General features: G+C 37.5%; 1 protein-coding gene across 14 annotated transcripts in view; it reads left to right on the top strand.

Annotated features, from left to right (window-relative positions):
• The window catches only part of PKP4 (plakophilin 4), a 251,983-nt gene that overhangs the window by 74,006 nt on the left and 162,211 nt on the right, over positions 1–15,766 (top strand). For 11 of the 14 annotated variants that reach the window (XM_069540863.1, XM_060016763.1, XM_069540861.1 and 8 more), the window contains exon 2: positions 9,092–9,228. The exons of 1 other annotated variant lie outside the window; for it this stretch is intronic. In XM_069540863.1, the coding sequence (XP_069396964.1) occupies positions 9,097–9,228 (132 nt within the window). In that variant the 5' untranslated portion in view covers positions 9,092–9,096. Of the gene's footprint in view, positions 1–9,091; positions 9,229–9,380; positions 9,448–15,766 lie in introns of those variants that run through there. 2 more of the 14 variants (XM_060016757.1, XM_060016762.1) reach the window with 2 other exon arrangements.

Below are 15,766 nucleotides of genomic sequence, written 5' to 3'. Positions count from 1 at the left end.
GTTTCTTTAGACTTAATCTTCAGTTTCCTGAATTATCTGCTTAACACTTGTTTCTTGTGTACTAACCCTTCCCTGATCATATTTATTATTTGGTTGCAGAACTTCCTTTAAAGAATATTGAAGCCACATTTTCTTGGGTCCTGGTATGTCCTAAAATGCCTTTCTTTTCTTCATATTTGAATAATAATTTTTGGTCAGTACTTAGAAGTTATTACTGTATCCACTGTAGTTGATAAGAGGTCTGATGCCAAACTGATTCTCATTCCTTTGTAAGCAGTTTATTTTTCCTCCATGTTAACATTTACAGTCTTGTCTTTATCCTTGGAATGTAGAAGTTTCAGTGCATTGGTTCTAGATGTAGTCTGTTTCATTCATTTTATTCACTTATTGGCCCATTTAAATATTAGTTTTCACCTCTGAGAAATTTTCATTTCTTACTTCTTTTAGTATTTATTCTCCTTTTTTCTCTCTTCCTAGTACTCTTGGTAAATAAACGGAACTTCTGCATCTAGTCTCTAGTCTCCAAACTGTTCTTTTATCTTTTTCATCTTTTTCTTTCGCTCTCTCTCTCTTTTTTTTGGGTGGGGGGATGGGGAGTGGGGTGCTCAGATAGAATTATTTACATCACTCTTATGAAATCCTCTTTTTACGGAAATTCATTTTGGTGTTCATTTCATTGATTGAGATTTTTGTCTTTATCCTGTGTCTTCTTTTCAAGGTCTCTGGCTGTTTCTCTTTCACATGCACAGTACAGTTTTCAATTTTAACACTAAGGATGTTAGTCTACCTATTCCACTTTACTTTTTCTGTTTAGGGAATCTGTCCCTTCTGGGTATCAGTGCTGACTGACGCCCTGCTCTGTCTGGATCCCTCCTTCTTTGCCTGTGGCAACTGGTAGAGCATGTCCAGGGCAGGGGCCGACTGACCACCTAGTGGCATTGTCTCTCTCCCTTTGATCATCTGATCGTGGCCCAGGCCTAAGAGCCTCCAGTTCTGTGATCCACCGACTCTGAGCTCCCTCACCAACTGCTCCAGCCGCTCAAGCAGGCTTTTTTCTCTTTTGCGTTTTGGTTTCTTACGGTTATTTTGCCATAGGTCTGCAGCCATTATTTTTCTAGTATGTTGGCACATCAATGGCATTTTTTGAATCTCTAGACTGGCTAATTTTCTTATCTTAAAAAAGAGAAAATGCCTTTTCTGTTATTTCATGGCGTCGTGAGTTGGAAAAGAGCGGAAATGTATGGTCATCGGAAATGTATGGTCTCCATCCAGTCATCCCCCCTCAGAGTTAATTATGTTCTTACCGTATTGGTTATCCCCATCCTGTCTCTTTTACACCCTTTAACATGCCAGACATCTATATGCTACAAAGGATCCCAAATCCTAAAAAAACTGAACCTGTATTATTTTCCAAAAAGATTTCCTCTTTTGCTCCCCGTAAGAAATGTTTTTTGGAAAGGTTGAAAATACCAGAGTGCAGTCTGTGTTTATGCCACATAGAATTTTTAGTTCTTATTAACAGTTTTGCAGGATTTACCTGTCATGACAGGGACCTTGTCAGCACTCCAGCTGACTCCAAGGGGCACCGCTCACACCGCACACAGTGTGAGAGGCCGCCTCGAGGTGTGAGCCGTGCTATTATTAACCATGCGTTTCATTTTCAGAAAGTACTGTTGAATAGTGTACAGGGTTGAGGGCATTCTATTTTGTAATGTGAGCCCCCTTTTATTGAAATGAATTCCAGACATTTATGAACCATGAAATTATATTTAGTGTAGCTTTATAACCAGAAGTAATTCAGTTCTCTTAAAAATGGATAATCTTTAGTATTTAAGCTATTAAACACTATTGTATTCTGTTTATAAATATGCTAAATTATTCTGTTTATAAATTATATCTAATAAGAATTTATCATATGCTCATTCCACTATATTAATATTTTTACTTTTTCACAAAAAAACTGAGAGTGAATAAAATATATATATAATTATAAAAATTCAAAAGATACACATCCGTTAATTACTGCCCACGCCATGCCAGCACCCCAAAAGTTCTTCATGCATCCTTGTGAGATCACAGCCTCTTCTTTTCCCCAAAGAGGTAACCATTCCTCTGACTTTGGTGATAACCATTTCCTTGGTACCAATGCATGCATCCCTAATAAACATAGTTTTATCTTGCCTATTTTTTAAACTTTACATAAGCAGAATTCTACTGTTTGTTTCTTTTGTGACTTGCTTCTTTTATTCAACATTATGCTTGTGAGAGTCACTCTTGTTACACAGCTGTCGTTCATTTGTTTTATTGCTATAGGTGAAATACATTGCATGAGTATACCACAATGTATTTATTCATTCCACTGTTAATTGTCATTTGGGTTACTTGCAATTCATGGCTTTCATGAAGAGTGCTGCCATGACCATACTTATATGTCTCTCCAGGTGTTTGTGTGCAAAAATATCTCTATATAATCCGGAATGGAATTACTGGGCTGTGTAATATATGTTATCAGCAGCTCAACTAGATAAATGCCAAAATGCATTCCAAGGTTATGGTTCCCATTTACACACTCATCAGTAGCCTGTGATTTTTACCATTGTTCCACATCTTTGCCAAAATTTGATATTGATAAAATGTATTGCCATTTTTGTGGTTTTGTATTGATATCTCATTGTAGTATGAATTTGCGTTTTTCTAATTACTAAAGAGGTTGAGCAACTCACTATTGGCCGTCTAGATTTTCTCTTTTCTGAAAGACCTATTCATCTCTTTTGCTTATTTTTGTGTGAGGTTGTCGTGCATTGATCTTTTGATTGTAATAATAAATCCATAAGTCAAAATAATTAACTGCTATATCTAATCCATTCTCTCGAATTACTCTGCTGTTTGGCATATAGCTCCCTTCTAAATGAATTCTTGCCAGGAAATTGAAATCTTTTGGATGAACTGTTTGATTAGAAGTTCAGTATGTAACTGTCTCTAGGCTTCCTAAACAGTTGCAGATTTTTGTAATGCTTCTTATTTCCAAGATATTTTTAAACTATAACTGTGAAAAGTATCTAGTATTCTTTTTAGAATTCTAGAATAGACTCCATATGGTACTGAAGGTGTTTTACTTTTGAGGCATATTCCTAATTCCCAGTACTTCATTCTTTTCTTCTGTAATATCTGTTCCAGTTTCATTATAAGTAAAGCAAAGAAACTTATCTTTGCTACATATGATACTCAGTAATTTTTTTTAATTTTTACTCATAATATTTTGTTCATCTAATGCTTATTTAACACACTTTTATTCTATATTATTAATATATTGCTTTGAATCAAATTTAAATATTTGTGCTTATTTTCTGTCCTTTATTAGTCTTAATTTGTTCTTAGACATCTTTATTTTATCCTACCAATTTTGAAATGGTTGTTATCAATCATCATAACATTTTCTGAGTGTTCAAAATGAAGTCATGAGATGTGTGTTATACTCCAGATTACTAATGCAAAAGAGTAGGAAAAAAATACATAGTCTAATTTATTTCACTGGATAAGACAAAATAAAGTATACTTATTATACTTTGACCAAAAATTATCTGTTAGGAGAGTAAAATGAGTAAGTAGAGGAAAATTCAGTATCTAGTTGATCTTCTATCTCAGAAATTTAGTGAAGATGATTTTGTGGATTAGTGTTATCTGTGGTAAAAGGGATTGTAGTTATTGAGTCTTAGGTTATACCTATATATTACATCCACAGCCTGCAAAGAAAGCCTTAGATAATCACACTAGAATGTATGTGGCCTGCATCCTTGAGCAGAAGAATTTCTTGTTAATTTGTAAGAGTTCACTGTAAGACACACACACACAATATTATGCTCACAGTTTCACACAAAAGCTTATTTGTGTTCAATAAATGTAGCAGTGAAAACACATAACCGTTCATAGTCAGCTTTCCAAAAGGGGTTTCACAAGGTTCAATAGAATGATAAAAACAGAGACCTAAGCAAAGAGGAAATTTAGTAATGAAAGGCTGGGATAAAATGGGAACACAGTTGTAAGAGTTGGTTGCAGACTCCTGAGCTTTTTGTGTAGCTGAACAGAAACAGTCAGCACTAAGATTTCCAGTGCCCATCACTCCCTCAGGAAAACACAGCGTCCTGGCCTTCAGGTGCCTTTTTACACAGACGTGTGTTATGGTAGACGACATTCTGAAAACCCCTGAGGAGCATTCACATCAATTCTGAATGTAGATGTTGTCATATCCTAGTGTCAGCCGCAAGATTCAGAGAACTTTGTTTCCTGATTCTAACACACACCCAGTGCAGGATGCCTCCTGTACCATCCCTGCTACTTGATCATCTGAACTGTGATCAAAGACCTCTTGTGATGGGGAATTGTACCACCTTTGGGGTTATCAGTTTTTGAAATTATGGACATTTGACTCTTCACTCCAAAAGGAAAGACCTCATGAGCTTGCCCTCATGGCTCCAATCTTTAGTTTTATAATGTAATATTAATATATAAATATAATAAAATATAACTCTTAGCCAAATTTGCTTCAGAGTATAAAGACAGTAGTAAATTAGGTTAATACAAGTTTGTTACAACACCATTAGTTTTTGGTCTAGCTTTTGGGACCGAAAAGTCTAACTTTACTTGTACTTGGCAGTCCTGAAGAGGTTTATAGACCTTTTGCTTGTCTGCGTGGTCCTTCTCGTCTTCAGGTCACACTTTCTCTTCCTGTTTCATCTGCTGTGCCTCCTGTGTTCTCGGCTAAGCTTTGAGCTCATTGTCCTTGTTCTTGCTCCTGAAGTCCTTTCCTCATCCTTTCATCCTCTCTTGAATGGATGCACTTGTGTTCATTCCTGTTAATGTGCCACCCATAACTGGACATGTCCCAAGGCACCTGAAGAAAAGGTGTACACTCACTTGTCCCCTTCTTCCTATCACTTTAAATGCTGATATCAATACAGCATAGCATCACCTTGGCTTTGCGGCAGCCTTGTTTCACTCATGGTTCACTCATTCTGCTCTTGAGTCTGAAGTGCCTAAATCTTCTCCCCTGTGTGCTGCTGAGCTAAACTAAATGCAAATCCCTACGTTTATCCCTGGTGTTTTTCTCTCATTAGAGGCAGCTCATCACTGCAGTGTAGCAGTCGTTTTTGTATTTGAATATCATCACCTGGTAAATACAGTATTCCTACTCACTGAAGAATTTGAACATGCCTTGTATATCATTGTTTACATTATGGCTAAAGTTTTTGGTCAGGGCTGGGCCAAGATCAGAGCTCTCTGGCATTACATTAGAAACCTCTGTAGGTTGGTATATTTTGTTCAGCTATTTACAGATTGTCAGAGTCAGCAGTTGACCTTGTGCCAGCCCCATTTCTATGCTGATTATACCGTAGGGGACTTCTAGCACCATACATGCCTCACCAGAGTCTAGACACACTGCATTTCCACGGTTACACTGCCAAAGAGAAATTAAACCAGCTTAACATGACTTTTCTTTGGCGTGCCCCTTTTTGGTTCTCACAGATCATCTCTTGGACAAAATCCTTGTAAGAATCTCACCCACGATCTATGTCTAGCTCTCTAGTTTGTAACGTGAAGAGAGTCTACTTTCTTCTTTCCAAAAACAGCAATGGCATTTTCCTGCTTCCAGTTTTCTGGCACCTCTTCCATTCTCTGTGATTCTCCAAAGAGCCAGAATGGTTCAGCAACTTATTTGTAAGTTTTCTCAGGTCCCTAAAATGTAATTGCCCAACTCGGGCAAATTGAGATCATTGAGGGAAGCACAAGGCCTAATTTCTCACCCTCTCTTTGCTATATAAGTACCTATTGCTTTTTTTTTTTTTCTTTGCTAATGGAGAGAGGTAATAATATTCTGTGACTTTAGTCTTAGCTTGATTCCTTCAACTCCTCAAACTGTTACGAGAACTACAAGTAAGTGAACAGAATACTTGAATAGGTGTATAGCTTGTCAGTATTATGGCATCCCTCCTCTGTCCCATGTTGGTAATGGTATTTGGGGACTGTTCCAGAGATGAGGTGTAGAGAAGTGTCGCGTCCTCAGTTATGCCTGGGTACCCTGGTCATCCTTCTGTATCGCATAGGTGTGATTGCCTGCAATGTCTCCTAGTCTTTGAGGAATCTGAGAATAAAAACATCATACCTACCTATGAAAGTCTCCTCTCTTGCTGAATAGTAGTTTCTTGTACAGATTTATAACCTCTTCACCACCTCTTCCTATCAACTTCAGCATTGTTATTCCATCACTTGTATCTTGCTATACTTTGCCTTGATCTGATTCGTATTTTGCTGCCTCAGCTAGATGATGAGCCACTAATGGTCAGTGACCTTGCTTTATGCCTGTATTCCCTTATCACCCTGCATATTACATGGGCAAAGTGGTATTCAGAAAATGCTCATCTGTTGTCATAGATCTGGACAGTCATCAAAAAATAAATAGTATGAAATTAAGGATGGTGTACTCACAGTGATGTAATGTAATTACAAAAATATAATTTAGTATTTTTCTTTAAACAGTAAGGATCCTCCTATTTTTAGTAGAGAATAATTACTTCCCCAGTGATGTTTCTGTTTCTCTCTTTTTCAAATTCTCTTTGTTCACTGAAATTTTGCTTCTCTTTTTCTTACACATTGGTTATTTCATGGTATTATACTCTTGATATTTTAAATTTTTGTTTCTTGGCATTATTTGTTTCACTGTTGCATAGTAACATTTTTGTTCTTTGCAACCCACCTGCTTATTTTAAGGTGTGTAGTTTTTCAATGGCATAGAGTGCTTTCATATCTTTACTAGCCTTAAATGCAAAGCTAAGATCTTTGTGGGGCATTTTTTTCTTCATAGACCTTAAATCTTGTACATAATGAGCACTGGTTGAATACAGTTATTTTATCCAGTTGATGATATTTTAAGTGTACTATTTTATATCTCAACACAACATACATACTAAAAAATAACGATTGCCATAAAGATCATTCCATGGTGTTGTATGAAGAATTAGTAAGCCATTTTTTGTAAGTGAGGAAAGGGTGGCTCATGTTCAAGGCACTTAGGTTTTGATCCTGGAGCCACTTACTCCAAGTCTGAAGGTCCTCCTCTCGCTTGTCCTTGAGGAGACTCTCCTCCTTGCAGATGAGGCTGCACCCCCAGCCTTGGGCCCCACAGAAACGGGTGATAAAGAGTTTGCCTGCTAGACAGCAGTTAAGAATCTGCCTGCAATGTAGGGGACACGGGTTTGATCCCTAGTCTGGGAAGATCCCACATGCCGCAGAGCAACTAAGCCCGTGCGCCACAACTGCTGAGCCTGTGCTCTAGAGCCCACGAGCCGCAACTACTGAGCCCATGTGCCACAACTACTGAAGCCCGTGCGCCTGGAGCCTGTGCTCCGCAACAAGAGAAGCCACCGCAATGAGAAGCCCACGCACCGCAATGAAGAGTATCGCCCGCTCGCGGCAACTAGAGAAAGCTCGCGTGCAGCAACAAAGACCCAACACAGCCAAAAGTAAATAAATAAAAATTGTTTTAAAAAGAATATACCTGCTAGAGCTGGCATGAGAACTCCTCATGGAGAGTCCCATTGGGGGAAAATGCTCAAACTCATCAGACCCATTGTCTATTTCTAATATTGTAGGAATAAAGTAACCACTGGTGGCAACCTGGAACCTAACCCCATCTTCACTAATGTGGAAGTCAGGAGAGTAAAGAATGAGATGGAGGCTCAGGTGATATGTCATCTTCCCCTGTCTTATAGACTATGAGTTTGGAAGTAAACAGCAAGCTGATACTGACATTTGATGGAATGGGAAAAAATCCCCAGATCATCCTACAGAAATGAACATTGTGGAAGTTGATAAGAAATCAAAATCCAACAGTAGAGTCATTTTTAGGAGAAAGCTAAAAGAGGAATGTCAGAAACAGCATTTATGGTCTCAAATGTCCATATACAAGTACACAGGGTAACGCATTGAACAAATAAGGTCTCATGAGCATCATAGCACTTGGTCAGATTTGCCTAATGACTGTAATGAGACATGGAAGAGACAGTCAGTCCTTCATTCATGTATTCAATTATTTGGGAAACATTGAGTATCTATTATTATATGCCAGGCACTAGGCTAGTCTCATGGTTATGGTAGACTCTACTCTTGAGGAAACAGGCAGAGAGACTGACAGGTAAACAAGTTATTAAAATATTTACAACATTTTAGGTTACACCTTTTTCACATCTTTTGCAAATGTATACAAAGTCCATATCAGATCAATAAGTTTCCCGGCAAACATACCACTCTTAGTATGTGTTTATCTTAGGAGAGGCACCTCATCTCCTGCCAAGAACCCATTTCATTTGTCACAAGCTATGGTCCTGAAAAATAAATTCTCTTTCAACACCAGCTCCATAGCCATTGTCATCTTTGCATAATCAGATTCCTCTAAGGAAACCAAGCTAGCTATAATACTCCACCAATGTTATCTTTATTGCTGGTTATTAATGCCTTGCATTTCTTTTAAATACAGCAGAATTTTGCTTATTTTCAAGCATTTCATAAGTTTTAACCCCTTTTTCTTCTGTTGAATAAGCCTCTTCTATAATCATAAAGCATTTGCACGTTCATAGGTGTCTTCCTGTGCGTACACTTCTCTGAAAACTGACCCGTATAGCAATCTAGAGTGTTGTTATTTTGTTCGTGATAATAAAATCATATTTACTTAATGGTTAACTGTTTAGAAAATTCAGCGATTTTATAGCATCTAACAGCCTTAGTGTCCTCAGTATATTTTTGAGTCCTCTTCCCTAACCCTTTTCACATCATTTTTTGCTATGATGTTGTTTAAGTATTTTCTCAGTGTTTATTATTATCATTCTTATTCTATTGTTATTTTTTAGTATTTGGTAGTACTAGCTATACTTTGGCCCTAGATGTTGCCTTTTAGAAATCAGATAGCCGTATGGTGTTGTGATCATGGTGTGTAGAATCTGTAGTAGTTCCTAGGAACCATCTGCAAACGCTCAGCCCCTGCCTGTTCCTGCCCAGGAGCGGAGGAGAAAGTGTTAACCCTTTGCCTGCTTGATTGCAGGAGGAATGCCAGCTCCTGAGCAGGCCTCATTGGTGGAGGAGGGGCAACCACAGACCCGCCAGGAAGCTGCCCCCACTGGCCCAGGCATGGAACCCGAGACCACAGCCACCACTATTCTAGCTTCCGTGAAGGAGCAGGTACATCCTCTGATTTTAGACTTTGCAATTAATTATTTCTTCAATGCCTTTAAAAATTAATCTTTCGATGTGTTTTCAATTTGTCTAACGTCCTTGACGCCTTCACGTTTTCTAATTATAAGGTGTTTACATCCCTGAATACATTGGGATGACTGGCAGGTAGAGCCGCTCCAGGTGCCAGTCAGAATCGGAACATGCAGGATACTTGTGCGTCTGCAAGTAAGGACAATATCGGTGGTCATCGGTGTCTCTTGTCTCGCTCACCTTGCAGAGTGTGTGCATGCACGCCAAGCTTCATAAAGCGTGTTTCACATCACTGACTTTTCTGTCAGGACTCTGGCAGCTTGAGGCCTGTGATATCCTTAGATCTGTTGAACGTTTTAACATAGGTATTACATAGGGTTGTCTCAGTGATTTTTGGATAAAAGGCTCTATTTGTTGTGTTTGTCTGAATCAGAGTATACTCATTTTGTGAGCTAATGTTCTAAAACTTGTCACACTGTGCCAGTTTGCCTAAATGTCCTGTTTATGTTGATTTTTTTAAAGGCACTTAATACTATTTATCCTTCAAACCCAAGTAGCCTTCTAAATTAGATTTTTATCTGGCGGGCTTAGAGAAATTGGGATTACTGGTTTTAATTGTTTAAGATTTAAAAGCTTAATAAGGTGAGTGTAGATGTAAAGCTCCAGGGAGACTTTTCTGCCCCCTCCCTCAGAAAACAAAGAAGCAGACAAAAAGTATATGCCCTCTGTGAGGGTTATTTTGTTGGTGATAATCTAATAGTAAAATCCTCTTTTTAAATCTTATGATTAAGTGACTGGTCTTTTTTTCTCAAGAGATACAAGCTAGATGTTGAATATAGGCTGGAATTATTTTTTGAAAAATCAGTATCAGCAGCTCAAATGAGTAATGATGACAAAGAATGAAGGCATGTTGAAAACTTCATTATTTTACTGTTTGCTGTAACTTAAAGCTGAGTATTGTATGAAAGATTGCTCTAGAACTAGGAGATGTGTCAGCCATTAGAGCTGTACTTTCAAGAAAAAAATGATTTCACAACTTACCCTAGTAGCAAGCTGTCAAAATATTTTTTCATTCCTCACAGAAATTTGAAGTTTTTAAACATTTCACAAACTAGGAATTTGAGAAGACACAAGAAAATTAGAGTCAGTACTGTTTCTGTTTTCCACTAAACTATAGATTATCTAAGCTTCTGTCACCTTCAGGGAGGAAAAAAGGACTCTTTTCTCATAGTTGTTCAGATCTGACCCAAGGAGCTATAAAATGAAACGGCTCTGATTTATTTGCGGCTCTTAGCTTGTACTGCGTTTTGGTGAAACATGATGGTAAATTTATCAAAATGCCCAGAACTAACTTCAGACCAGAAACTGTGTTCAGTAGGCATAGCAACAGGAACTTTTGTGTTTGTACCTTGAAACCAGATAATCCTGCATGTTGAAGAAAATTGGAAACCTATCATGATTTTTGCCCTGTAATTCCTTGACGGCCTCAGATGACTTCAAAATTTTATCTTTTGGCAAAGAATAGAATTCTGAATGGATGTTTTGTGGGAGAAAGCAAAAGGGGTTCTGGTTTCTCGAGGTAACCAAAAAAAAAATACAGATATTTGTTAGAATTATCGTATGTCTCCCACTTTATTTAGTTAGTGGGAAGAGATACTCATCTATTCTTGTTCTAAGAATTTGAGTCCATTAATATACATTTACAGTTTTCATTCTTAATTTCTTTTAAGATTGTCAGTGTTCATTACTCAGTGCTTTAATCATTCAACCCAAGACACCATATCTATCTCTTGTTCCAAGATATTTGCCTGATTTTAAATAGCTAACTCTAGTTCCCATAGGATTTTTGTGGTACCAGGCAAGATACTCTAAGTTCTCCATAGTAAAAATTTCTTAGACTTTCCTGAAATATGTCACTCATTTTTGTCTGTCAAATGAGACAGAGCACAGAAAAGTTAGCTAGGAATAAGAAAGTTAACTACTATTTACCTTATATATTTGATTTTAAAATACTAGTCAGAATATCAGTTCTTAGTTGCATTAGACTCAAATGATAGTTAATTTTAGATTATGTCCTTGGTCATGTTTTGTATCAAAAGAGCAGTATTCTTGGGTGGGATGTGTAATTATAGGAGAAAAAAAAGGGTGCCTCATTTTCATAGCCATGAGGTGATAGGATCAGCTCTGCTGATCTCAAGGAACAGACCTTGTTTGGTGGCAGCCATCTATCAGGAAGGATGTTTCGTTCGGGTACAGAGACCCCTTTAGTGCAAGGGGGGATGTGGCTGGGTTCCCATCATGGCTCTACTACTTATTGTGTGATCTTGAGAAAATTATTAACCTCTCTGTGCCTCAGTTTCTCATCTATAAAATGAGGATAATAATAGTTATTGAAAACATTAACCTGTGCAAAATTTTTATACTGCCTGACACTTAGTAAATGCTCATAGTAAAGCCTAATATTACTATTATCGTCATCTCTGCATAAGAAGAAAATGCCCTCCTTAAGAGAAGCTGGTGGTTTTACTTTTAAATATGTATCTATAGGGATTGAGTGACACTTCTTTCAGGATACTGATATGAAGACAAAAACTTTCTGAATATTTAGCCATGTTTATGTTGCGACAGTGTTTACTTCTGCATGACATTAAACTTTCCAAACTTCACCATACTGGTCTCACCAGTTAAAACAGCTTTATGTATTTATTATAAGAAATGGAGCATGTGAAAATAAATTTTATAAACATGCTGATGTAGTACAACCCAAACATAATGTCAAGACAGTTGGTTAAAGAAGTGGAAAGTAATATATTTCAACACGCAACTGAATTTTGAGAGGAGGAGTCTGTGTTCTTCTTGTAAATTATATCAAGCCACTAAAATACTTCACATGAATTCCCCCTGGGTAATTCATTGTAAGTAGTAGGGAAGGGAAGTGACCAGTAGCAGTCTTGTTAACAAATCATTAGTCTGTTAATATCTGAAATTGGATTTAGGATGTCATAGGAACAATGAAATCTTCCTGTACCGGGCCACACTTTCCCTAGGATCCTCCCGTGCCGGAAGCTGTTCCTTATTTCTTGACAAAATGCTGAGATTCATATTCTCGCTCTTTTATGAAGCGATGACCTTTCACATTGATGTCAGTCACATAGATGCATACATGTGCAGTTATAGAAAAAGTCCTTGGTCTTTTGCAGATAGAAAGAAGGAACCTACTTCTGTTCAAGTGCTACCTCTTTCATGAAGCCATGTTCACCCCAGCCTGAAGTCAACTCTCTCCTGATCTTCTTTAGCACTTTATACCACGGCTGTGACTCTTATCATATGCTCCTTTGGATGATATAATAAAAACCTACCTAAGGATAGAGCTGTGTTTTATATGTTGCTTCACACACATGTTACAGGCCACTCCTCGCCTGGGCCCTTGAATATACTAGAGCTGCAATAAATGATTGTTCAAGGAAGGAGTAGATAAATAATGCTGACTATCAGATCACTTTGTCACCAACTGGCTGTTTTGTGAGGATAATGGAATCTGTTGCCACATTCATAGAAACATTACTAAGCAAGAGAATCTCACAGACAGCACTTAGAAAACTAGTTACCCAGCTGTACATTCTTGTCTTTAAGACAATTTGAATTGCACTATATCCTATTGATTTAGAAATTAAATCTGATCTCTGCATGGAGCAAACAAAAATTTTATTTCATATGGATGGTCAAATAATGGCATAGGTGTTTTGTAAATATGAAATAAATTTATATTCCATCTTCTATCTGTCCAACTTAGTTGAAAATTAAGTGTAGGGAAGGAAAGGATGTGGTTTGTCTCGGTGATGTCACAAAATATCCACCGGCCTCATGTATACCAGGTAATCACAGAAGAAATGCCTTTCAGTTAAGGATTGTACTTTAAGAGAAATAAAAAGCCCATGGGAAAAACAAAGTAATGTGATCCTTGGACTCGAACATAAAGTTACAGGAAGTATGTTGAACTTAAGCTACCAGTTGGTTGCTGGCTGTAATCAGGATCATCATTTGGCAGCTTCTACTGTTCAGCTCAACTCCTAATGAAAATCCGGGAGTCCAAGATGAATATAGATGGTGGAAACACATTTTTTTGTATCCTGATAGTTTTCAGGCTACCTTGAGAATAATCTAGTGCCTAGCTTAACATCTTGTAAAAGAAATATGGCCAAATGTGGTGCCCTCAGAGAGCCTTGCCTCCTCTTGTGAAAACCTTAGACTAAAGTGATTGATTCGTCCTTGAAATGGACAGCACGCCTTTGGATACAGAGGAATTGGAATTTGATAAGACATTGACTTATCCAGAAATTCGCTGCCACCCCCTGCAACTTAGATGTGTCAGCGTGCTAACTTCACAGGCTCAAGGAAGCAGTGAGCCAAGGGCCCCGAGCAGGCTATTACTATCAATTGGGAAAGTATATAGCAGTCTTATAATTAATAGAACGTCATCCTGGATTGTAGAAACACTCTAAAAGACCATATGGCCAATCCTGGATAGGGTTAAATACTTTTCATAGCTCTATAAAGGTGCAAGTTGATTTACATTCTATAAAATCACACATGTAATATTTATTACACTCTTTCATCTTCTGTTGTAAAGTTTTTTGAATAATTGAGACCCCTATTTGAACTTGACCTTACTCCCTAGGTGCTCTAACTTCCATTGTTCTCCCACAAACCACACCCTCTTATTTTTGGTTTATGATTTAAGAAGTTTGGAATCCAGATTTAAGATTGAGCCCAATCCAGGTAGCATGAAATGGTAAGCAAAGAATAGATTTGGTAAAACATTGCTAATTTTACTCTTACTCTGGTGAAGTCCTAAATTAGATTCTGTGTGTAGTTCTTTTGTTACCTTTGATGAGTGAAAATTGCACTGTTCTTCACTTGTGAGGCTTTCAAAGAGAATACCACCTCTCAAGATAGTATCTGACTTTGTGAAAATTACAATTCTACCTTCAGTGTGTCCCTATTAGTTTAAGTGATATTTAAATATTACAGAGTGAAATGAGTCATTAGAGATCCTTAATTTTTGAAGATAAAAAAGGAAATTTGGAGCCCAACTGTGTCCTACTGATATTACTTCATTTTTACGTGGATATGTTAGCTTCAGTAATTACACACCCTTTCCTGTATGGCAGAATGCCCAGAACTGAACAGATTCCAGTACAATTATTTACTTTATTTCTCTGAAACCGAAACAGCTCAACTGTTGTACACCTGCCTTTGCAACTTCCTTTTATTTGGCCCCTAAGTTTATTTACAATGAAATAGTTCTCCCTGACACACCTCAACCACATGCAGAAGACAGAATTTTTACTTCAGCTGTAAACAAGCACAGTTTGTAGCTTAGCTAAAAGCACTGTACTGTAAGTACAATTCCTGAAGCTTCACGTTTTTCCTTTTAGTAACTTAGTAATTTTTCCTCTTGGTAACTGAATTATCCTGGCAATTGTAATTATTGTGTAATGCATAGGGAAGTCTTCTGTGCCTGAACTGCGTCATCAAACACAAGGTAAGATTGGATCTTTTCTTAGTGACTTCTGTGGGATCATCAAATTTCACAGCTTTACCTCTTTAATATTATGGAAATCAGGTTCAAAATGAGGTCAAGGTCTTGTGACAGTCTTTGACCTGGATTCAAGAATTCTTAACACTGATGCTTGGTTCTCAAGAGATCAGTCCTTTTAAGTTGCGTGTGACATGGTCAAAATTTAACGTTTCTCTTCCATGTGTTAATGATGTGTAGCGTATCCCGCGCTTCAAGTATCTCTGTGGTTAAACAATACAAAAGAGTATAGCCAACAGATTTATTCAGTATTTGAGTGTACAAAAAAAAAAAATAGTCCTTAGATTGCCAAGTTAGCTAACAACAAGCATGTACACTTTTACATCTGCTCATGTTTTCCAGTAGTCTGATGAATGATCAACTGGACTTGTGAGCACAGTTCCCAGGCTTACATGTCCCAGGCATACATTTTGAATACCTGAGTTTTTGTTCTGTTTGATTCCACTGGAGACATCTTTTTAGGTGTATTGACACCGTAGGTGGTTTGTTTTATTTTACTTTGTTTTTCTTGAAGAGCTCTTAAATTCCAGGAATTTGAACAGATTCTGTCTGGCTCTTCACATATAGCTGAATTACACTTGCAGACATGATATGCATAGTAGGTGCCCCCAAAGTATTTATTGGGTAAATGAACTAAGAATGTAAAAATGCTTACTCTCCCACTGTAGTTGTTTTACACTGGCTTTTAACTAGATAAAAAAATATTGATTGAAAGCCTACTGTGAGCAAAGACTGCCCAGGAAAGAGTCGGGAGGGATGGTAAGGAGACCTATGAAGATGGTCTGTTTCATACAGTTTCTACCCTCAGAAGAATGCAGTCACAAACCTTATTGTATATTTTTATGTGTGGTAATTGGCATATAATGAATATTCATTAATTGGAACCACAAAATCCAAGAATATATGTACTTTTGC

This window comes from Delphinus delphis, chromosome 7 (assembly GCF_949987515.2).
Source record: "Delphinus delphis chromosome 7, mDelDel1.2, whole genome shotgun sequence".
In the NCBI taxonomy this organism is placed as follows: domain Eukaryota; kingdom Metazoa; phylum Chordata; class Mammalia; order Artiodactyla; family Delphinidae; genus Delphinus; species Delphinus delphis.
Note: the sequence above shows the minus strand (reverse complement) of the source record. Positions and strands in the feature narration are given on the sequence as shown.